Genomic DNA, 25397 nt, shown 5'->3' with positions numbered 1-25397 from the left:
CCGACCGGTCCCAGTGCCACCCAGTCTGCTGTAATACGAGCCATATGGTCCCGGCGGGTGGAGCGGGGCCGCCGGGTCCCTCCGGTGGCGGCGGCGGCCCCGGGGCCCCCAGCATCATTTGAGTAAAGCCCTTGGCCTCCTTTCTCTCGACTCGCGCCGTATGGAGGAAGACGCGGCCCACAAAGCAGTGAGCGCGGCCTCTTTCTTCTTCTGGCCTTTCAGTGAGCCGCGGGGCCCCGGGGCCACTCAGCCCTTTGATGGGGATTGAATTAATTATCTCCAATAACATTATTGTGCTCGAGCAACCAAAAGAGCAAAGAAATCCCCCGAGCACCACAGAAGAAGAAAAGAGGAGGGGGGCGATCAAAGAGGAGAGAGAGAGAGGACGAGGGGGGTTCAATTTAAATGATAGGAAGTTTATTAGAGAGCTGTGTGTGTGTGTGTGTGTGTGTGTGTTTGTACTGTGTGTGTGTGTTTGTACTGTGAGTGTGTGTGTGTGTGTGTCATCATTGATAACCTCCAGAAATATAATAAACAATGAGACGTTTTACTCTGATCACAGAAACTATATAATACTAAAATACTACAAATGTATAAACATTACATACAAATACTATTAAATACTACATACAAATACTATGTTTATAAATATAAAACATTTATCCCTGAAACTTTTAAAGATTTTAAAAACATTTTGTCAAAAACTTCAACAACATAAATTTCTTCATGAGGAACTTTGTGTAAATGTTCATGTTGTGTGACACTCAAGGTGGTCTGGTCTTCACCAGTGTTACGAGATCATCAATACTGATCAATACTGTATATTACACACACACACACCCACACACACACACACACACACCCACACACACACACACGGTATGACCTCACTCCACCTCAACCAGTGGCAGCCAGATAGATTCGATAATAACGATGACGACGACGACGATCAGCTGTTTAAAACTTTCTTCAGGACAACTATGACACACACACACACACACACACACACACACACACACACACACACACGCACACACTCCCAGGTGGCGTCAGAAGTTGGAGCTTCTACAAACTGAGTCTTTCTTCAGAACAAGCAGATTAACGGTTGCAGGATTAAAACCACCCAAGACGACCACGAGTGGTCCACTGTCACCATGGCAACCGGTCAGCGGTGTGTGTGTGTGTGTGTGCACATATGTATATATACATACATATAACATGTGCATGTTGTGTCTGATGTTTTTGTTCAATCTGATTTTTTTAGACAATCTGTGATTCAGTTTGACAGATCCGTACACAACTGCACGACTTTAATTTAAATTTCTATGAATTAATCACTCAGAGTAAACAAAGACTAATAAACATATTAATTGATTATTTCTGTGAAGAGCTTTCTTCATGTTTTCACTTATTAATCTCTCAGACTTTCTTCATTAAGTATTTTTAAAGAGGATTAAAGACAAGTTTCACATTTCTTTCCAGGAATCTTCTTGTCATTTATTCATAAATAAAATATTATCACATCATTATTAGGGAGCAGATATTAGTGTGTCCTATTGATATTACATTAGAATAATAAACTTGTTAAATATGTATTTTAATCGACCTTGCAGAGACGGTAGACACATACACATAAACCAGACTTCATTTGAGAAACGATCATTTTAAAACTACAACAGGCTGACGCACTGAGAACGACTTGTTCTGAGTGAAACTGATCACTTTCATTGATCTGATTTGATTCAGTGCAAAACTTTGACTCTTTTGTGTGCGTGTGTGTGTGTGTGGACTGCAGCAGAGGTCGACCAATCAGTATGCTCCTCCTCATGTTTGGACAGCGTTAGTATGCAGAGCACAGTGTGTGTGTGTGTGTGTGAGTGTGTGTGTTTTATGTGTGTGTGTGTGTGTTTGAATATAAAGTGGCTTTTTGTGAAACATTCAGAAAAAAGTCTCTTCAGCAGTTTGTTCAGTCAAACGCACAAACAGTCCACAGAACATTTAATCAAGTACTTCAGTACAGTTCTGTCTCCAAGGTTCTGTCTCCAAGGTTCTGTCTCCAAGGTTCTGTTGACAAGGTTCTTGTATTTGACCAGAGTTTCTTTGTGTGTTTCTGCAGGTCAGCAGCTCATCCAATCAGACGCTGCTCACACATCATTAAAATTTACAGTTTATTATAATCAGACAGTTTTAAATTATTTAGTTTAAGTAGTAACATATTAAAACCCTTCAGGTGTGTGTGTGTGTGTGTGTATGTGTGTGCTCACATGCTGCACATGAAATATGATCTGAGTATTTCATGTTTCATAATTTCTGCTTGTTTTTTGTTGTATATGTTTGAAATAACAGAAATCAATCAATCTAAAGATGAAGTGATCGATCAGACTGCTGGGGTCGAAGGTTTTTTATCCGATCGCATGACGGACGCAAGTGGAACCATAATTTTAACATGAATACTTTATTTGCAGTATAAAAACAATCTAATGATATTAAACACAACACACACAGATTAGTCAGTCAGAGTGTATTGAAGTCCATATGCTCACACATACTATGCACACTCATACTCACACACTATGTTTTTTCAAAAATCAAAACTACTGTGTGTGTTTAATGAGAAGTGTAAAAGAGCTGCATGATGTAAAGGTGACTGGACCATAGAATTCCTCACTGGAGTGCACATTCAAACACGCAGGATCCAAGAAAGTCATTTAACCGTTTGTTTGTATGAGTTGGAGATGGTTGGTCGAATGTGAGCCCTGAACACATCCAAAAACACAAACTAGAGTTCTCAACGGGCCTGAAAATTACAACCTGACCCGGCGCAGCCCGACATACGGGCACTGGGTCTGCTGCTGGGTCCCGTGTGGTCACTGGCCTGGTTGAGTGTCGCCGCACTGACCTTCGCCCCTCCACCAGGGAAAAGCTCTGTTAATCTGGCGCATTACACTGCATCTGGTTTTAATCTTTTTTTTTATTTTTTGCCCTTAATTTTTCTGCTCCATCTCTTTCTCCAGCTTCTTTCTCTTTAGCATGTTTGCTAAAAACAAGAACACAAACAAAAATACTCCCAAACGTCCCCATGGCCAACCCGCGCCTGGATCTAGTCGTTCTTCTTCGGTGGTGTCTCATTAACATAATGCTGTAGACTGACACCTGCAGTTACCAGTAGTGACCACAGGTGTCAGAATAGAGCAGATTAAATGCTGAACCATGAATTTATTGTTTGGTCTGAAAAGACTCAAATCTGGATTCAGTGAGTAAAACTTGGTTTACATGACATGAACTTGACACGTACTTTAGCCTCCACAGAAGAAGTCCTCCAGAGATATTACTGCTGTAATGGAAACTTATTCCATTCATCACATGACCATAACTTTCAATTTACTTTATTAGCAAGGCAGCGAGTCTTGTCGCTGCCCATTAGCCTCTTTTCTCGTCAAGTAACTTTTTATTAAATGAACATGACAACAAATGAAACATGTTTCAATCTTTGCTTGTTTTGGGTCTTTGGTTGTTTGGCTGTTTTGTGTTTCATCAGTTTCCTTTGAAGCGACAGTTTGACCGAGTTGTTGAAAGTTGTCAAAGTTAAATTTTAATTTGAAGTTGCAGGAACATGAAGTCAGAGCGGCTTCCTTACATTTGTCACAGCGATCCTCTGAAATTAATTTGATCAGAGTTTCTGTTAAAACAGGAGAGTTTAAAAGACAAACCTTAAATCAACACAGGAACTAAAAGACAGACTGATCCTCAATTAGAGACTGAGGAGGAGGAAGAGGAGGAGGAAGAGGAGGAGGAATCCTTCAGTGCAGACTCCAATAAAAACTGGACCATAGCAGGAGTTGGATTAAGATGATTTGATTAATTAACAGAAACATTGTTCTGAAATGCTCTGATGACTTCAACAGAACCAACATGACGAGTCCACACAGACATTTGATATGAAAATGGATTATTAACATCTGTTTGATTATTAGAAACTAACATTTTTTGACACAAACATAAAAAACTGTTTGGTTTTATAAATGTTTAAGACTCTTCATCTCCGTAAATCGTGTGTGGAAACAAAACAACAATGTTAAAGAAACATTCAAGAAAATAATCAAACAAAAAATGTTAAGAAATAATCATCAGTCCGTTTTTAAAGAGAGACGGACTGAGAGGAGGTCACACGACGGCTCGGAGGCTTCCTGTTCCCACTTTCTTCCTCAGGACTTCGACCAGACGCTCCAACCTGAAGACGCAGACAGACACTGATGTTAACCTTCAAGAACCTTCAAGAACCTTCAAGAACCTGAAGATTACATTTACAGACTTTTTTCTTCCTGTCAGACAGCTGAACCAACAACCCTGCCTGGCTGTTTGTAATCTGATTACTTTCATCTCTGACAGCAGTTTGAAGAATGCTGTGAAGAACTTTTACCTCCAGCGTGTACTCTGAAGAACTTCATTTCATCTATTCACTGTTAAAAGTTGGAAAGTTGCTTTGTCACATTTAAAGTTCAATATATTTGACGGACCTGAAACGCACTGTTAGCTCCATGAGCTGTAAGCTCTATTAGCTGTTAGCTCCATTAGCTATTAGCTCTCTGAGGCCAATGCATCTCAGCACTCTGCTGCTCACTGGCTGCTAACAGCTAACTAGCTCTCCTCTTGTGATGGAGCTGATTGATCAGGTTGAAGAAACTTTGCTTATAAAACACATTTAAATGAGTGCAGATGAGAGCAGGAAGCTTTAAGATGAACAAACAGGACGTAAACATCAGAGACATCAGTCACCATGGTAACAACATGACATCAGAGAGACAGTGACGGTCTGTGACCAGCTGTCATCGAGAGCGACCATCAAACTATTCAAAGTAAATGTGAGCTGAGGATCAGTGTTTGACCTGCTCTCCTCTCGGAGGAGGAGAAGGAGGAGCAGGAGAAGGAGGAGAAAATTTAGCCGAAGCCCAAATGAAGAAAGAGGACGAGTTGGAAAATTGACCCTGGATGACTTTCTAACACTTGTCCTCTCCCTCCCTCGCTCGCTCTCTCTCTCTACCAAATTAAACTTCCTGTCTGTAATAACCCCCCCCCCCCCCCGAGAGTAAACACTCTCCTGTTCAGAAACTTGGGAGGCTCTTCAGAGCTGGCTGCCCCCCCGCTGGCAGCCAAATTAGAGCGGCGGGTTTGAGCCCAGGAGGACGGTGCGGGACGCAGACGGATGATTTAAGCTGTTTTCATCATGAATCTCATCCCTTCATCTTCACTCTGATGAGATGACGAGCAGCAGAAGAAGAAGTCACGTTATTCGGTGGCGGAGCGGCGGCCCGGACGAGCTCAAATCTGATGGATTAATTCTTCCTCATCACAACGTTGGCTGAATATGAATCACCAGTCCAAAGCTCTTTAGTCCCACACGCTTAACCAGTCTTTGAACACATCGCAGAGAGTTGTCTGAGGGCTGCTGCAACATGTTCCACTTCCTGTCTCACTTCCTGTCTCACTTCCTGTCTCACTGGTAGTTCAGTAAAAAACACTGATTTGATGATCAGCTGACTAACAGTTTGAACATAAATGTGAATATATGGATCAGTTACTTTACCGATACTTTGATACTTGAGTGTACTTTGTGTACGGGTGTGTGACAGGTGTGTGTGTGTGTGTATCTGTAGAAGTAGAATCTGACCTGCGCACTCTCTCACTGGCCTCTTGCTCCACCTCCTGACAGCGCTGAAGCTCCTCCTCCATGCTCTGCTTCTCCTTCGACAACTGCTGCACCTGGACCAGCAGGTGCGGGGTCTGTGGGGGCGGGGCCTCACCTGCTGGAGACACTCCATCGCTGGGCATCAGAGGAGGGGGGGTGTGGAGGTTCTGAGAGCTGAAGGAGGAGGAGGAGGCATCAGGATGACATCACAGAAACATCACATGATCTTTCAGCTTTTACTTTTCTGTTAATTGTAGAGTTAAAGAGTTGAAAACGTGTTTGAACACCTGATCATTACCGATGTCATCACCCTGTGTTCATTAATAACAGCTGATAATTTGAGGATGATTCTAGTGAAAAATGTTAAAACACTTAAGAAACTCAGGCTGCGTTCACTATCAGCAGCTCAGCAGTAACAGCATGTTGTCATCGGTATGTTTAAATAAAGTTTTGTGTGGAATGACGGCAATCAGTGATAGTCTGACCTCGTGACTGTGATGGATCATAAATTATCTGGGTTACTGATAAAAAGCCTCTGACTGGCTAATTAATGTAAACAGAGCAGACAGACAGCAGAAGACACAACAAGGTACAAAGTCCAGCCGGTAAACCCAATAAACCCAGTCTCTCGTCAGACTGGAGTCAGGTGTTTTCCATGTTTTTCTCACACTTTAACTAAGTAGGAAGACTCTGACAACTGACTTACCGTCAGTTGGAACAGTGACCCCTAAAGGCAGGAACACACCGGCCCAACCGTTGGACGTGTGAAGCGTTTGGAGAGACTCGGACGAGGTCGGGAACAAATATGTTTGGTGTGTTCAGCTGCGTTGGAGACTTTCGGAGCCATGCGGACGTTGTCTGTTCCGACTGAACATGTGAAGTCTGAGGAGGATGGCCGTCGAACGTCTGAGCCATTGGATTCTCTGATCGGCGGTGTGCTAGTGAATCAGCGCAGCGTGTGGGAGGGTGGAATACTGTGTGCGCTTTGGTTTTCTACGCACTCCGTTCCATCATTCCCTGTTGTCATGCTTTGCTGTACTGGCATGAGACAAGTTGTTATGTCTGTTCAGGATGAAATAATCGAAAGTAAAGAGAGTCGCGTGCATAAGCCTTGTTTACAACTCACACAAGCGCCACCCACTTATTGCATCTCGCGCAAGCGCAGAACGTACACGCTACTGTGGAGCTGGCAGCACGACGAAGCGGTGTGTTCAATGCAACTTTTCTGCCAAACGGGTCAGACAAGAAGCAACAGAGCGGTCGGATAAGGCAGTTGGACGTCTGGACGGTGTGTGTGGGGCTTAAGCTCCTGAACCAACAAGCAGCAGGTCAGAGGTCAAAGGTCAGAGGGTCGTGACCTGCAATCAAATCTGAGACAAACAGATGTTTGATGTGAAATCGCCTGCAAAAACTGATCCAGAACTGATCCAGACCGGAATAAGAACAGATCCAGAATAAGTATCTGAACTGGAGGACAGAATGTGTGAAACAGCTGATTTTCTCTCTGACGGAGGTCTCTCTCTCTCTCTCACACACACACACACACACACACACACACACACAAATAAGTGAAGAAATTAGATTTTGTTCCCGGTCCAGATGGTGCGGCTGCTGCTGCTGCTCGGTCCTCTGAGTCTCTGCAGGCGCTCGGACTTGATCCTGATGATGTATGGACGCTCACAGTCTCAACAGCGTGTTCAGGTTCCGTGTTCAGCTGCAGATTTACAGCCTGTTTCTAGATGTTGTCAGCAGCTGATCACAGACAGTCAGAGTGTTTATTCTACCAACACACTGAAACACTTCAGTTATAAAACTAAACAACATGTATAATCTGAGTCTCATCATGACCACTATAATATAATAGACAGCTATGTAACTGATCTTTACGGGAGCTTTACATTTTTCATGATATCTTTAGGTACCAAGTGTGATTTTGTAAAGTCGTAGTGAACGACTGAGTGCCATCGTACTAATTATGATCTGCTTGTTTGCTGCTCACGCTCAGTCTAATGACTTCATTTGTTGAAAGCTGGAAGGTTACAAATGACCAAATATGGAGATGTTCATCAGAGGACAGCGAGGTAGAAACATCTTCCTCATTCTAACTTCCTGCCTCTAAACAAAAACACCTCAAGCAGAATAAAGTCCTGCTCATCTACTCCTACCTCTCCCCATGTAATAAAAAAGTGGACAAACCTGGAAAACAACTTCAACATTATCATAACAATCCTTTCACATTGGAGAAATGTTTCTGACAACCCTAAATCTGGCTCCTGTCCTCCTTTACAGGCCCTGAAAGAATCTCTGACACAGCTCGGTAATTCTGGCCTTATTCTCCAAAACATTTTCCGCTGTGACAAAATGGGACACAACTTTCAGTGCCACAGCTGTTCCTCACAGAGGAGGCATGCAAAGGGTTTTGTAAATAACAAATAACTTTCAGTAGTACTACAGCAGCAGCAGGAGGAACAGGAGGAGCAGGACAGCTACGAACATCTGTTACATAACGTCATCACGTCACACAGAATCTAATCTGGATATTGGATTCATATGATATAAGTAAGAACATTTGAGAGAGTTTTTACAGGAGTCTTATGTGTTTAGGGTTAGGGTCAGCAGTCAGGTCGATGCTACAGAACCACTGCAGCAAACAAGAACATTTACAAAAAGTCGTTATATAAAATACAATAACTTTGTATTGAATTAGTGAACATCATTCACACTGGAACCATGTTCATTATTGTTGTCTGTTCTGTGACTGCGTGGCAGTCGGGGACAGTGCCTCTGGACTGGCAGACCGGGGTGGTGGGCCTATTGAAAAAGGGGGAATAAAGGGTGTGTTAAAACTATCGGGGATCACCCTATTCCAGGGTACTGGAGAGAAGAATTTGTCCGATAGTTGAACCTAGTGTTTTATCAGCCTGTTAGATTACCCTTCTGATTACCTGTGAGGTCAATGAGGGTAAAAAACTTCAGAAGACGAGCCAACCGATGAACTGTTCTCTGGACAGGAGGAATGAACCCTGAGGGCTGGAGTGGGCGCCGATGTTCTGATGTTGTGATGTTCCGATGATTTGATGCTCTGATATCTGATGTTGTGATGTTCTGCTGTCACCCTGCCTGCTGTGCAGATGAATCCTCTTCCCTGGATGACGTCGGTGTTCCTGCTGTCAGCTGGCTCCAGTTTGGCCATTGTGGACCAGAACTGGCTGACTGGTATCATCAGAGGAATCGGGGCCGAGTGAGTGGACATTTCTCTACCCAAACAACAAAAAACATTTGAGCTCTGGTTGCTCTGATCTGTCATGTCAGATAATTTTGGTGAAGAAACTCCTAGAAACTGTTGGAGGACGGATCAGAGCCTCTGAATACGACTAGTTTTCTGATTTCAGTATAAACGTCCCCTCTGTATCACATCTTCTCAGCTGTGTGTGTTTTTTGCATCTTTTACCTTCAACAGATAGAGAATAAAAGGACAGTTCTGTCTGGCTGCAAATATCCCAAAGGACCTCGACCCAAAAGACCTTCATGAAGTCCTCCAGAACGACCGCTACAAAGGAAATGTTAAAGACACTATTGATGGCTATGAAGTACACGCCGGCAACAATGTGGTTGTAGCCAAACCTGCAGGACCGGTACATGCAGAACCTCAAGTTCTGCAAAACTTGTAACCATTAACGATCAACTAGCAGAATAACATCCTGCTGATCTACTCCTACCTCTCCCCATATGGAGAAAAGTGTACGAACCCGGACTTTAGGTACAACATCCTCAGAGACATGAGAACAATAATAAAACAACAACAGAAAAGAAATGTTCAACACTGGAGTGATGTTGTCTTTGTGTTCACAAGAGTCTTTGATAACCCAAAGAACGGCCAGCTGCCGACCAAAGAGGAACTGGAACAATCACTGACGTAGCTCGGGAATTCTGGACTTTCTCTCCAAAACATTTTCCACTGCTATGAACCGAAACTTTAGAATTTCAGTGCCACAGCTGCTCGTCACAGAGGAGGGTTTCAGATGTTTGTGTCAATAACAACTTTGTACCTGGACAGGAGGAAGCAGCTGCCCAGACAGCAGCAGCAGCAGCAGCAGCAGCAACGGTAGCAGTAGAGGCAGCAGCATGATTAGCAGAAAGAGAGCCAGATACAGTCCAAGAGGAAGCAGAAGTCCATGGGTTGAATGAGTTCTGGTTTCTGAAATGATCCAGTTGGTTCTGAACAGGATCCAGCTGACAGAACTTGAGGGGTTCTTGAGGCTTAATGATGCAGCTTCTTCCCAAATGACTGATATTTGCACATCTCTATGAATATAAAGCTTCCGGATGTTTCTGTAGTCCAACCACTGATCTGGGTGATCTGACCTGTTTGTTCTACCCATTGATTAGAAACATGTAAACGATCATTACATTGTCACAGCTGAAACATACTGATCTACTTGACTTCACCCTAAAGTTTGCTGACCTGTCTGAACTCTGTGGACGACTTCAATGATAAAGTTTTGCTTGTAAAGGTACGTTTTCATACCGCAGGTACTCGGACTGACGGCCTAGTACAACGCGGTTGTGTTCCAGTGTGATAATCTGATTACACCTTTTAAAGTCAACCCTGATTTAAAAGCTTTGACATCCTGATACACAAAGAATGTTACATACATCTTAAAATGCCCTGTAAGAAAATCTTTGATAGAAATGAAAACTGAGTGAAAAACTGTGACCTGACTGATGGATTACATGTGAAATAATGATCATATTATATTAATGATACCTCAGTCATTTTATTGTGCATGTAGACTGAAAGCTTCACTGTTCTGCATGTTTACTCTGAATAAAGCTTCAGCATCAAACACCGTCTGTGTGACGTTCAGCTCAACCCGCAAAGACCAACTATCAATTATCTGTCAGTTATCAATAAATTAGTTAATGGCAGCCAATTGGACAAAGACTGATGATTTAGAGTGTATATTATATGAAAAACTGAAAATCTTTTAAAATAAAGTTAACTTGTTTGCAGACAATCTGCTGTTGTATCTGACTGATCATATCATTGTTATATTTTTTCTCATCTTAAGACCAAATCCTGCTTTTTAACACAAAAACAGTTGATACTTTGTAGTGAAAATATTGTAATCATAATTGTGTTGTGGTGAATTTGTTCTTCACGTCTGTCAGGTGTTATAATTTAGCTAACCTGTTAATAAGAGCAGCTTCTTCTCAATGACTGTTCAATGTCGCTAACATATATTTCTATGAAACCACAGACCGTGTTGTGTCTCTGCTGTGAACCATCACGCAGCTTTATTTACCGAGTCTGAGACTTTTCAATGGTCTGACCTGTGATTGGCTCGTAGTGGCTGTAGCTCCACCTCCAGCTGTCGTCTGTCCTCCAGAGCTCCGCCTCTCTCTCGCTGAACCCTCAGCAGCTCCTCCTGATTGGACAAAACACACATTAATCAAATTTACATCCTGATGGTCGACTCATTCAGATCCACATCAGCAGAACAGACGTCCTGTCAGTGATGATGAGGATGATGAGGATGAAGGTAATGGACCTCAGAGCAGACTGGTCTTTCATCTAAGGTCCACTCTGATTGAAGCCCTCTTGTATTGGCTAGTATTGGTTGGTGATCAGATCTTGTATTGATGATTGGAGGGTTGACTGTTTTTTTTTGTCAGCACTGATATTAATGATAATTTTGTCTTTTTTGTCAGTTTTAATCATTGCTGAGGTGGCTGCTACATTTCTTCATACCAAAGGGTCAGTCACGTGTATTTTCTACCCCTCTGAGCAGAGTGGGAGGGTTAGTGGTTGACATCCTCCTCTGAGATGATCTCACACGTCATTATAAGTAATTAGACATTCAGACACCAGCCAGTTGCTTCACTGTTTCGGTTTCAAAACAGCAGCTATGATGCTCAGACGAGGGCTTGAAAATTGCTTCTACTCTTTCATTCTAACTTTATTGACCGTGATGTGTTGTGGTTTCTTCCTTGTGACAAATGTATTTTGAGCAAAGCGTCTGCTAAATGCCCTAAATATAAATGTAAAATACAGTCTGAGCCAAAGCCAAGCCCCGCCCACTCAGCCATCAGCAGCAGGGCTGATTGGTCAGTGTGGTGCATTCTGGTTGTTGTAGGACACCACAGCATCTTTTCTCTGTTTTCTCTGCTCAACAACAAGTTCAGGCGTATTCACGACTTCCTGCTGCAGACAGAACGAGTTTAAATAAGAGCCGTGTGTGTGTGTGTGTGTGTGTGTGTATAGTGTACACACTGCACAGAGAGATCAAGATGTTGATGTCGGTGAGACTGTGTTTAAATAAAGGATTAATTAACTAATGGACTGATTAAGGACCATGAGAGTCTACACACTTCCTAATGAGGTTGTATTTGTATAAAGGCAGCTGATCATAACTCGTCAGCTCCTGGACTGAACCTCAGCTGCATTCTTGGAGTAAAACGAGACGGTTAACTTTAATGAAGACTTTGGTTGTTTCTCTGTTTTAAATCAAGTCTTAAGCTGCTTCAGTTGTTCAGCAGAACGCTGCAACTCTTGTTTCACTGTGAAGCTCCAGAACTGTTCTGTGGACTGTGAGCACTTAACCTGAGAAGAGGACTTTATATCACCAGGAGGAGGAGAGGAGGACTTTATATCATCAGGAGGAGGAGAGGAGGACTTTATATCATCAGGAGGAGGAGAGGAGGACTTTATATCCACAGGAGGAGGAGAGGAGGACTTTATATCCACAGGAGGAGGAGAGGAGGACTTTATATCCACAGGAGGAGGAGAGGAGGACTTTATATCATCAGGAGGAGGAGAGGAGGACTTTATATCATCAGGAGGAGGAGAGGAGGACTTTATATCACCAGGAGGAGGAGAGGAGGACTTTATATCCACAGGAGGAGGAGAGGAGGACTTTATATCCACAGGAGGAGGAGAGGAGGACTTTATATCCACAGGAGGAGGAGAGGAGGACAGAGTTGTACTTTCACTAAAGCTGAACTGAAAAGAGATGAGACGCAACAATTGAACTAATAAACTAGCTGCAGGTGAGAAGAACCTGAAATACTCCTACAGCAACTCCTCCATGCTGACGTATCACCTCCTCTCTCCTCACAGAGCTGCAGCAGGTTTGAATCTGTAGGCTGACAGCTACAGGACGTGGAGCCTCACTGCGTCTCTGGTCAAACAGGGTGGAGGTTGCCTCCAGCAGAGAATACAGACCTGATCCTGACCTCCTCCTCTATGCTAATTAAAGCTCTCAAGGTCTGTGAGTTTAAAGTGAGACATCAAAAGAGATACCAAACCCAGAGAGTCAATATGTGTCTTCTCCAGCCGGGCCGGACGAGACGCTTCAAAAGAGCCGCTAGACTTATTAATCAGAATAATTTCCAAATGAGATAATCAGTAAGCAGGAGCGACACCGGGCTGACCTTTAACATGAGGAGTTAAGGTCAATGGGGGGGAGTCACAGGTCCTGGCCCAGGGATCCACTGATAATGATAATAATACTGTTGAGTAACACCAACCTGACTTTATAACACTGAACCAATCAGCAGCAGCACGACAACACAACAAAACAACACTGTGTGTGTTTCACTGTTTTCATGCTGATTCTCCAGTGGAGATTTTCAAAGAGCCGAACTGATGTCCTGTTTTCACACTTTTCTGGGTTTGGTTCAGTATTTTCTTGGTTTGGTTCAGTATTTTCTTGGTTTGGTTCAGTGTTTTCTGGGTTCGGTTCAGTGTTTTCTGGCTTCAGCTTCAGTGTTTGGTGGTTTGAACTTGGTGTTCCCTGGTTTGGGCTTGGTGTTTCGGGCGGCTCTCTTACAGTCTGTCGGTTAATTGAACAGCAGCTGTTGGTGTTTCTGTTGGAAATTAAAAACCTCTCCAGGCTCTAATCCCCCCGGAGCCCTCCAGCCTAATTAACAGACTTCATGGAGAAAAAAAATGAGCGAGTGTTACATTAATAACAAAATTTAATATATTTCAGCAGCAGCAGCAGAAAACAGACAGAGCTGCAGGAGGAAAACTGAACAAAACAACAGATTCTACTGAGTCTGAAACAACAGACAGAAATACATCATCTGATATTCAAACCATCAGGCGACGAGCTGCTGGACCTCCTGTTCAAACTGGCTTTACCAACATCTAACAGTCCAACACTGAACTGTGCTCACACGTACACGTGCACGCGCACACGTTCGTCTTTGTAATCATATCAGAACTTTTACTGACAAAATGTTTCAACGACACCTGAACTTCACCTGTTTGACCTGACTGAGTCCAAGCTACAGCTTCAGACTGAACACACACACACATGCAGTCAGACACACACACAGCAACCCTGTTTGAATAACAAGTTGTTGGCAAACAAGCTGTAGCAGCGTCTCCTCGGCAGGTTGTCATGACGATGGAGCAGACATCCCATCATCATCATTCAACACAGAGAGTGTGTGTGTGTGTGTTTACCTCGCTTGCCCAATGCTCTCTCGCCTGAATCAGATCCTGTTCCAACCGTTTACACTGAGGAGAGAAAATATCTGATTATTGATCTGATCAGCTGATTACTGACACAACAACCACACACACACACACACACACACACACACACACACACACACACACACACACACACACACACGCGCACGCACGCACGCACACACACCAATCAGCAACATCACTTCCTCTAAGAGTTACCACGGAAACGTACATCTTCTATACCTTTAACTTTACAGTGATTCATTGGCAGCAGCTGAGAGTCTATTCTAAAGACAATATCACACAGATCAGACGAACATGAGTTTGTGAGTATGGACGTCACATCTGCTGACAGGACTGATGATGTCATCACCATGTGCAGTATGTGCTGCGGCTCATGCTGGCTTGTTTTCGAGTATCTCACTTCATTAAAACATTCAGCTGTACTAGAAAGACCTGATGATCTGATCCTCAGATCGATCGATTTACAACTGCATCAATCCATAGATTAAGTTGCAGTAAACAAGTTATCAATTCATCCATTAAAAATATCCACAAATTGATCAATAATAAATCATCAATCATCATTAATTTTAACACAAATGATCTTTCTCAAATTATTCATTGTTGTGGTTGAATGAACTCTTTCCTTGTCTTAGTCGTATAAACATTAAATAAAGATTGATCAGTTGAAACTCTTCTCTCACTATGAGATCACGAATGTCGTCAATATGATTCTCCAGAGTGCAGTCTGCCCAGTGACAGCTGAGCTGTATGTTTGAAAACAGTGTAGTGGTCCTTTACAAAGCTGTGTGCCTGTGGGAATCAAACCAACAACCTCCCTGAGAGGAGCTTTAATAAGCTGTAATAACCTGTAATTACCTGATATTAACTCAATAAAATGCAGCAGCAGCTGTCATATGGAGAACAGAGAGAGGCAGAGAGACACTGGGAGCGCTCAGGGAGACACCTCCCTCACTTTTCTAATATTTCCCAGAAGTCCCGGCTGCGGCGGGGAGATAATCCCTGAGAGATGAGGAGAGGGAGCGAGGGATTGGCGAGCGGCGGGGGGGAGGAGAGGAATCCTCCAGCATGGAGTGTTCTCTCTCTTCTTCTTCTCCTCCGAGGATTACAGCAGCATTTGAAACATATTTCAGCACGCCGCTGCGGCGGAGCGAGGGCGGGATTAAAGTGTTACCATGGAGGGGTGGTGTTAACACAGAGGGGCGGGGTGTTAAAAGATGGCGGAGCCATGATATTGGCCGGGGTTAGCAGCTATAGGCTCGGTGATACTAAAGTGATACTAGAACAGAAGTGACTTTTATGAGGTTAATGGAGGCAGGCAGGGTGTTACTGCAGCGAGGGTGGAGGGGTCACAAGGGTGGGTGTTCAGGTATGAGGTAGAGGGGCGGGGCCAGGAGGAGTAAAATGTGATTGTGTTGAAACTGAGACAGGTTTAATGGTTCACTCCTACAAGTATCACCTCTTCTCTACGAGTAACGCTTCATCACTACGAGTAACTCCTCATCACTACGAGTAACGTTTTATCTCTACGAGTACCGTTTCATCACTACGAGTACCACTTCATCTCTACGGGCAACGCTTCATCTCTACAGGTAATGCTTCATCTCTCCGAGTAAGGCCTCATCTTTACGAGAACCGCTTCATCACTACGAGTAAACGCTTCATCTCTACAGGTAACGCTTCATCAAAACGGGTAACGTTTCATCACTACGAGTAAAGCTTCATCACTACGGGTAACGGCTTCTTCTGTTCAGCACCACTTCCTCTCTCTGTTGCATCTTTCCTCTGCTTCCTTGACAACTGTTGCCATGGCTTCCACTGGGAAGTGCTGCTGCAGGTTGGTTACCGTGGTGATGGTTTCTGATCTGTCAGACACCAGGTGGAGGCGGAGCTTTGGGCCTCCATGCTGGGAGCTCCCCCCCTCCCCACCCCCCATCATGCCTCCATCAGTCAGACTTCTCTTCATCTTTTCATTTCTCCTCGTCTTCCTCCCTCAGACCGGCCCCCCCCTCCCTGATCCTCCCACAGAGAGCGGTATATGAATCCAGATGAATTGTGGGTAATAAATCCAGGACTCTGCAGGTTTTGGTAATAAACTCTGTGAAGTGAACTTCGATAATAATCAGCTTCCAGAAGAGCGACAGGAAGAAGAAAATCTGGATCTTCTTCTTCAAACTTTAAACTTTTCAATCATCCTCTGAACATCATCTTCACTTATTGATTATTGACTGACATCATCCAGATTTGGCCTCAGATTACAATCTCAACAGAATATTTATGACTTTAGATGGAGCTCAACATAAATTTGAAGATGAAGATCATGTGATGTGATAGAAAGGTGATGAATAACTGCTGACAACAATCTGTTTTTGATTGGATTCAATATTGTACACAAAATCAAAATACAAGTTGATTATTACATGAAGGTTGAACTAAATTAAATGAAGCAATGTCTGTTTAAACTTTCAAATTTCATGTTTGTATTATTCTATTAAGTTTGCATTGTTTAAAAAGTGTTAAAACACATATTTGTTTATATGTCATGATCGATCTGAGCTGATCAGAATATTGATTTGTCATCACTGCGAGCTCAGTGAGCTGCAGAAATTATTTGTTCTTACACCCTTAAGTTTGTTTCACACACAGTCAGCGTGTGTGTCTGACAGCAGCGATGATGTCATCGGGGCGAGTAAAGCTGCAGATCAGGTCTGATTTAAACATCTGTGAGTCCATCAGCAGCTCCTCTGTCTCCATAACACATGCACGCATGCACGCACACACACACATGCACGCAGTATAGAGTGTGTCCTCACACACACACCTGAGCAGACAAACAGGTGTGTAAACAGCAAGTGTTCCGCAAACATCAGCTTCATCAGGTCGTCTCTGTCTCACTATCAATATTTGTCTTTGCATCGTTTTGTTTTCTCTCCATTCAAAATATTCATGTTCACATTCAAAGTCAAATATTTGAGGTTTGTCCTGTTGGGGCTTCGCATCACGCTAAGCAGCACGCTGCGCCGCACCAACCGGGTTAAAGAGACGACTTAAAGGCGCAAGAAGTGATATCAGTACAAACTTTGATCTGTGGTAACGTCTCTGATCAAAATCTCAACAGTCACATTCCTATTTGATTGACCTGCGAAGTCACAACTAGGGATGTCCCGATCAGTTTTTTTTTTTACCCGATCCGGTCCGAGTCCTTTGATATTTAGTCACTGCAGATACCGAGTCCCGATGTGATACTCAGCCTTAACTCATATTGTCCTGGATAATACAGCAGCAATAAGAAACAAAGAACCGGCATCCAAGCTGTTCTTAAATGTTTTTTTTTATGTTGTTGAAACAAAGTAAATAAATTCATATGGCTCTGTCTTATTCTGCAGATGCGGTTCCAACATCGGCCTCCACCTTCCTTGTGTTAGCAGGTGAGTGTGTGACGCTGCAGTGTGACAGCAGACCCTCTTGTACAGCAGCTGCAGTGTGTGAGATGCAGCCACGCTTGGTGCCTCCATATCATCCACTGCTTTTACATATTCCTCATGTTGTCACGTAAAATGACGTGGACGCGTTGCTTGTCTATTTCACACGTTCAGCATCTCCTCGACTGTCTGTTTTACATGCTCTGCTGTATGAGAGCCACCAAACTGGTGCACATACGGTACGCTGTACCTCAAAAGTGAAAGAAATGTGATGTGATGCAGAGATGGTAGGACACACTGGGGATTCAAAAACTCCAGGTGACGAAGAAAACCCTGATGCTCTACCAAAGAGAAGAGCTGGTTATCCAGAGATTCATTTAATGACCTGCTCTGTAATATTCGTGGCCATGTTGCTGTCTCCAGGATATTTCTCTGAACTTTTGAAAGTATCCGTGAGTGTTTGTTGCTTCAGTGTCTTTGCCTGTATTTCTTGAGTGGACTCGTTGTATTCTTTGAGCGTTTATTTTTTATTTGCCATATTAAATGTGTAGTATTAAATGCAGCTCCACGAAACGGTCATATTGCAGATGTTACATGTCGCTGTTGGACTACTTTTGCTTTCTAATTTAAGTTATTTCCACACCACAGACATTTTATCCACAGGTTTGCCAGAGTAACGTTACGCACGCGTCTGCGTTCTGCCAAAAATTATGCTCGGATGTAAAAAAAGAAAATAAAATTGGGCTTGGGTCCACGTTCAAAATTCAACCAATAGTGTCACTGTAGCAAATAGATGTCGGACGGTCTGACTCTGTAGCACCACACAATGGTAATAAAAAATAATGAGAATAAATATACATATCAGAGTCCTGCACGGGTCTTATTTTGCAAACCCCGGTATACACATACATATATACATATATATACATATATGTGTGTGTGTATATGTATATATCTATGTGTATATATACGTATAACTATGTATATATATTTATATATATATACACACACACATATACAACTCAGCAACATGTCACTTTGTTCATCACACTATTTATTAAGGCTTTGGTTCAATCAAAGGTCAGATGATGGTAAACAGGAAGTCCTCAGGACTGGATTGTCTGGCGAGTCAGATCTGGTCAAGAAAAATTTCTGATCAGAATAATTGATCTGAGAGACTGCCTGGAAACAAACTAAGGCCAATTGACGGAACATCACTGAGACCGACAGAAGATCTGAAGTGTGCCACCGGTCAGCATCCAAACATTTGAGATAAAGTTACAATGTGGTATTTGTGAGGTCACAGCGACCTTTGACCACCGAAGTCTAATCAGTTCATCTTTGAGTTCAACTGGATGTTTGTGCTAGATGCAATGAGATTCAGTCGAGTCGTCCCAGAAACAAACACAGCTCCACTTCCTGACGGAGGACCATGACGCGTCAGCTGACTGATTACGGACAGACTGTCACAGACAGACAGGTAAACAGACAGACAGACAGACAGACAGACAGAAGACTCACCTTGGCAACGGAGACGTCTCTCTCCTCTAATACAGCCTTCATCTCCTGAGCAGTGATGTCATTTCTCCGTTGCCTCGCCAGCTGAAGACGCTGAACCAGAACTGACCCGAACCGTTCCACTTCCTGTACGGAGTCAGCGTCACAGACACATTGAAGGAGCTCTTCAACGTCCTGACCAATGAAAAACAATATCAGATCAATAATCTGATCTTAATCACAGAACAAGTGATGTTACAGTGATACAGTGCGAGTGTTTTACCAAATGAGAATCCTCGAGGTGGAAATCCTCCAACCTGAAGACAAACAGACATAAACTGCTTCAAGTTTTCTTCATCACATCCAGGATCTGTGTTCGTATCACTGTTCCTGCAGATCTGATGGAAAAACTCTACAACAACATTCATCAAAACTGACCACAGTCTGAAACTGAAAACCTAGACACTGTAGCTGAGGCAGCTGTATCCCCAGCAGGTAGGGCAGGAACCACCTCAGTGCTCCAGACCCTCAGGGCCACAACTGATGAAATGACTACAATAAACTGGGTTGGTTAAGTCCTGACTCGTGTATTGTAAGCTAACGTCGAGTGTTTTGTTGTGTGAGGTCGATATCCAGCTCTATTAAATAAAAATCAACATATTAACAAACATAAATGTATCAGAAGCAGAGGACGTTTATTAATTAAAAAAGACCCTTCTGACTTCATGTTCGTCTCTCAGTTGCAGCTTTAGATTAAGTTTAGTTTTTCTGTTGATATCAAGTTCATGATTATAGTTCTTAAATACATTTGCATTGATAATGGAGGTGCATGTGGTGATATCTGCTCTTGGGGGTAGTTTAATCTGCCTCTGCCCCACTCCTCCCCCTCCAGTGTTGCTGCCGCTGACCAAATTAAAGCTGGACCTCTGCAGCAGTCTGTTAGATGACCTGAGCGCCGAGGCTGCAGTAATTTTGTCCTGCGCTCCCTGAAGTCCAGCTGAAACTCTCCGTTATTTCAAAATCAGTAAAGCTGCGAGGGCGTCGGCTGAGCAGACTTCTCTGCTGTCAAGGAGTTTATTTCTCCCTCTCACAGCAGCAGCCATGATGGTGGACGTGGAGCTGGTAACTAGCTGATCTCCTGCCTCTCCTCCTGGGAAGCTCTTTTCATTTAGCCTGCTGCTGTTTTTCTGTAATAAACTGTAATAAGGTGGCCGAGGCGGCTCTGCTCTGCAGGGAACAGCAGGTAATGAAAGACCAGCCGCCTCCAATAAAGCTTCTCTAACACCCTGCTTACAGCCCATCCAGCCCGGCTCAGCTCAGCTCGGCTCGGCTCCCTCCACCACCAGCCTCTGTGTTTAAGATCTGCAGGCTTCAGCTTGAGGAGTCCTACTGACAAACTTCTGTCTCCACGATCGATACAAGTAAAATATTAACTGTATATATAATAATAAATGTACTGCAAAATACTGAAGATGTACAGAAGATGTTCTGAAATACTGACAACATATACTGAAATATCCACTCCACCAGTCTGTCCTCTGTCCTACTGACAGACTTCGGTCTCCATGATGGTTACAGGTAAAATATAACTATATACATAAGAATACATGTACTGAAAATATACACAACATGTTCTGAAATACCTGCAACACCATCCTCTCAAGGTCTGCAGGCATCAGCCAGAGGACCTCTTATTGAGAAGCTTCTGTCTTCATGATGCATGTCAACAACATATAAAAAATATATACAGAATATACTGCATACCGACTAGATCCGGCAATATACACTACACTACACACTACTATACTGGGATGTAACTGGACTGTATCTGGGATGTAATTGGACTGTAACTGGACTGTAACTGGGATGTAACTGGGATGTAACTGGGATGTAACTGGACTGTATCTGGGATGTAACTGGACTATAACTGGACTGTAACTGGGATGTAACTAGGATGTAACTGGACTATAACTGGGATGTAACTGGACTATAACTGGGAGGTAACTGGATTGTAACTGGACTGTAACTGGGATGTAACTGGATTGTAACTGGACTGTAACTGGGATGTAACTGGGATGTAACTGGACTGTATCTGGGATGTAATTGGACTGTAACTGGGATGTAACTGGGATGTAACTGGACTGTATCTGGGATGTAACTGGACTGTATCTGGGATGTAACTGGGATGTAACTGGACTATAACTGGGATGTAACTGGACTATAACTGGGAGGTAACTGGACTGTAACTGGGATGTAACTGGACTGTAACTGGGATGTAACTGGATTGTAACTGGGATGTAACTGGGATGTAACTGAATTGTAACTGGACTGTAACTGGACTGTAACTGGGATGTAACTGGCTGACATTTGTCTCGCTGCTGTCTTAAACTTTGCCATTTGATGGAAAACAAACAGCCACTTCACTTTCTTCACTCTCTCTCTTCAGCCTGAAACAAACACACTAAAACATACACATTTACAAAGGTATTACAGGCCGCCTCTCTCCATTAGGAGAACACACACACATATCAACAGACTCACACAGCAACACACACACACAAAGTAACACACTCTCAGTGCTGACAGATGGAACATGCTCCTCCATATTCTGTCCCTCATAAAGAGGATTGTGGCCTCCAATATCAATTACCCTCTCATCCAGGGGGGAGGTGGGGCGAGGAGGCGGGGGGGGGGGGGGGGTAGATGGGGGAAAGGGAGAGGCAGAGGGAGGATGTGGGGGAGGGGTATTATCTGTAATTAGATTTTCTGGTCTATTTGGAGGCTCCTCAAGGAGGACGAGTGCTCATTTCACAGCTCTTAACAAGATTGAGGAGATGAATAATGAGAGGAGAGGAGAGGAGAGGAGAGGAGAGGAGAGGAGAGGAGAGGAGAAGAGAGGAGAAGAAAGGAGAGAAGAGAGGAGAGGAGAGGTTTTTGGTTTTAAAAGTCCCTTTATTGAGCCCCTAACCCCTAACCCTAACCCTAACCAAGTCAAACAAGTTCACTCTTTCACTTGCCTTCACTAGACATGTACATCCAGCTCCCCATCTTCCCCCACAGAGCACAAAACCTCCTCAACAGCCCATATATTTTTGAACACCTGCAGAGTGCCCATCATTTTGTGGTAGGCATGTTCCACCCGCAGTCGGGCCTTCAGCAGTCCTCTCAGAACCGATACCGGCTCTACACTGCCCACTGTTTGTACCTGGTTTTTGCGGGTCAGCCAGATGGCCAGCTTTGCAGAGCCAGATATAAAGTTTAGCAGTATATGAACAGGCTTTTTCTTTACAGAATACTTTGGACCAAATATAACAACTCAAAAGAAAAAGCCTCCCCAAAACCCCAAAACCAGGTTTTTAGCAAATGAAACAACGAGACCAAACGAGGACACTGAACAAACGAGTGTGCCAAGGTCTCAGCCTGTGAACAAAAAATGCATCCCTCCCCGAGCTCAGGATCAAGATGCACTCTGTATCTGTTCGTAGCTGTTGCCCCATGTACAATCCTCCACTGGAGGTCTGCTGTCCGTTTTTCAATGGGCAGCTTGTACAGGGACCGCCAACTGCCTTTCGGAGAAGCGTCTGGGCCAAAAAACTCAGTCCACCTCGACTCCTCCATCCCTGCCAGAGACTGTACATTTAGGGTCTTGACGCTTATATGATAGAGTGCTTTTTTTCCGACAGCCTGAAACTTGTCCAGGTGTGGGGTTTCAAAAGACAGCAGCTGACCTTCTCCCTCCTGCCACTCCCCCACCGCTGGGGTGATAAACAGAGAGGGGAAGCTGTATTCGCACTCTTCACTCCACTGATCACACAGTGAGTGATCTTCAGCAGTCTCTTTAAGATGTTGAGGCAGGGCAGCACAGACTTCCTCCACCACTTTTTTGATCAGCCTGATAGAGGTGATGTTACTCTTGTTCCTCAGGTTATCCAGGGATGTTGCCGTCATCTTCATGAGTTGGCCAAGTTTGGCGCAGCCGGCTCCTCTCAAACTGGCTCGAAGGCTGGCAGACTGCAGAGTTCGCGTGTTGATTAAACTGTTGAAGAACAGAGGTTCCTCAAACAGCCACAGCCCTGGAGTCTCTGCAGTGTCACGCTTGATCCTGAATATTCACCATGCCTCGAGAACCGAGGTATAGAAAGGTGTTAATCCATTTAGGTCCACGTTCTCAGGTTGTAGGAGGAACAGGTGTTTGTCATATTCCAGCCGTCCGGCTCTTCTTAGCAGCCAGCGAGCCATGTCGCACCAGCTTGGGACACAGTCATAGAGAAGTTTTTGAGCTGTTCTGAGTCTAAAAGCTGTGATCTTGGATTGGATGCTGATCAGTCCCTGTCCCCCTTCAGCCACAGGTAGATACAGGCCAGCTGCATGGACCCAGTGTTTTCCAGACCAAAAGAAGTCTAGAATGGCTCTTTGAATGTCCTCTATCAGGCCTCTCGGTGGTGTCAACGCTATCAGTTTGTGCCAGAGGGTCGAGGCAACTAAATTATTGGCTACCAGAACTCTTCCCCTATATGACATCTGGGGTAGCAACCATTTCCATTTAGACAACCGAGCACACACTCTCTCCTTCACTCCCTCCCAATTCTTCTTCTGGAAGCCTTCTGTGCCCAAAAAGACTCCCAATACCTTCAATCCCTCCTTACCCCATTTGAGTCCTCCAGGCAGACCTGGCATTACCTGTTTATTACAGTGTCCAACCCATAAAGCTTCACTTTTTGCCCAGTTCACCCGTGCAGAAGACGCCTTTTCATATAAGGACAGGGTGTCCTTCAAACCCTGAACATCCCCCTGGTTGGAGATGAAGATGTTAACATCATCTGCATAAGCAGAAAGGGCCGGAAAACCTCGATTAGGTTTGAAAGAACCGGTCAATGAGAGACCGCCGAGGCGATCCCTCAGCCTGCACAGCAAGGGTTCAATGGCCAAGCTGTACAGTTGGCCCGAGATAGGACAACCCTGTCTGATTCCACACTGTACAGGGATTGGCCGACTCAACCCTGCCCCCACCTTCACCATACACTGTGCATCCCTGTACAACAAATTCACCCAAGACAAAAACCCATCGCCGATACCAAAGGCCTGAAGTGCAGAAAACAAATAAGAGTGATCAACCCTATCAAACGCCTTCTCCTGATCTACAGAGACAATGCCAACACTGACATTGTCACATTTACACACGTCAATAACATCACGAATGAGGAAAATGTTGTCCATGATCGTCCTATCAGGAATGCAGTACGTCTGATCGGGATGTACAATTATTTCCAGTATATCCTTAAGTCTGTTCGATAAGGCTCTGGAAAGCACCTTGTAGTCTGTACAAAGGAGAGCCACAGGCCTCCAGTTTTTCAGTAATGCCAGGTCTCCTTTTTCTGGCAGCAAGGAAAGCACTGCACGCTGACGCGAAACAGGAAGAGATCCTGTTCTAAAACACTCCAGCAGAACACTGTGCAGATCAGATCCAAGTATACTCCAAAAGTGTTTAAAAAAGTCAGTGGAAAGGCCATCAATCCCCGGTGCCCGCCCTGAGGCCAACTGATTGACAGCAATCGTCAGTTCCTTTAGAGTCAGCTCAAAATCCAGAGCAGCTCTCTCCCCCTCGCTGAGCTGTGGAAGCCCCTCCAGGAGCTCCTCACGGCCTTCCATGCTGCACTGCTCTTCTGCAAAAAGTTTAATGTAGAAGTCCATTGCATGGTTCCTCATTTCGTTTGGGCAGGTGGTTACTCTACCTCCTGGCAGCTCAAGGCAGGTCATGTGCTTCCTCTGTGCCACCGTCCTCTCCAGGTTGAAGAGAAACGAGGTTGGGGCATCCATGTCCTTCAGCTGGAGGAAACGAGACCTTACCAGAGCCCCCTTCACCCTCTCCTGCAGAAAAGAGCTCAGAGCCAACCTCTTCTCCTTCAGCAATTGGCCTTTAGTTGGATCTGGGTCTCCATGTAATTCCTCTTCCATGCTCTTTATGCTCGCTTCGAGTTCCTGAACTGTTGATTTTATCTTAGCGGTTGAATGGGAGGTGTACTGCTGGCAAAAAACACGAATCTGTGCCTTGCCTACCTCCCACCACAGCTTCAGAGAACTGAAGTTAACTTTTTTAAGCCTCCACTTTTGCCACAGAGATTTAAAGTGCTGGCAAAAACCAGTGTCCTGCAGGAGCTTGTTATTAAAGAGCCAGTAGGACTTAACCCTTTCACCTGGCGAGATGTTCAAAATTAAATTAATGAAATGGTGGTCAGTAAAACCAACGGGATTTATATGGCAATGAATCAGTCTGGAGCTTAGGTTT

General features: G+C 44.1%; 1 protein-coding gene across 2 annotated transcripts in view; it reads right to left on the bottom strand.

Annotated features, from left to right (window-relative positions):
* Window positions 1–1981: 1981 nt before the first annotated feature.
* Window positions 1982–25397, bottom strand: part of mipol1 (mirror-image polydactyly 1) — a 44987-nt gene continuing 21571 nt past the window's right edge. For both annotated transcript variants that reach the window (XM_037072149.1, XM_037072150.1), the window contains 6 exons: window positions 19395–19428; window positions 19136–19306; window positions 14160–14213; window positions 11021–11115; window positions 5669–5860; window positions 1982–4231 (listed from right to left, as the gene is read on the bottom strand). In XM_037072149.1, the coding sequence (XP_036928044.1) occupies window positions 4165–4231; window positions 5669–5860; window positions 11021–11115; window positions 14160–14213; window positions 19136–19306; window positions 19395–19428 (613 nt within the window). In that variant the 3' untranslated portion in view covers window positions 1982–4164. The remainder of the gene's footprint in view (window positions 4232–5668; window positions 5861–11020; window positions 11116–14159; window positions 14214–19135; window positions 19307–19394; window positions 19429–25397) is intronic.

Source organism: Acanthopagrus latus, chromosome 16, assembly GCF_904848185.1.
Source record: "Acanthopagrus latus isolate v.2019 chromosome 16, fAcaLat1.1, whole genome shotgun sequence".
NCBI lineage: Eukaryota > Metazoa > Chordata > Actinopteri > Spariformes > Sparidae > Acanthopagrus > Acanthopagrus latus.
Note: the sequence above shows the minus strand (reverse complement) of the source record. Positions and strands in the feature narration are given on the sequence as shown.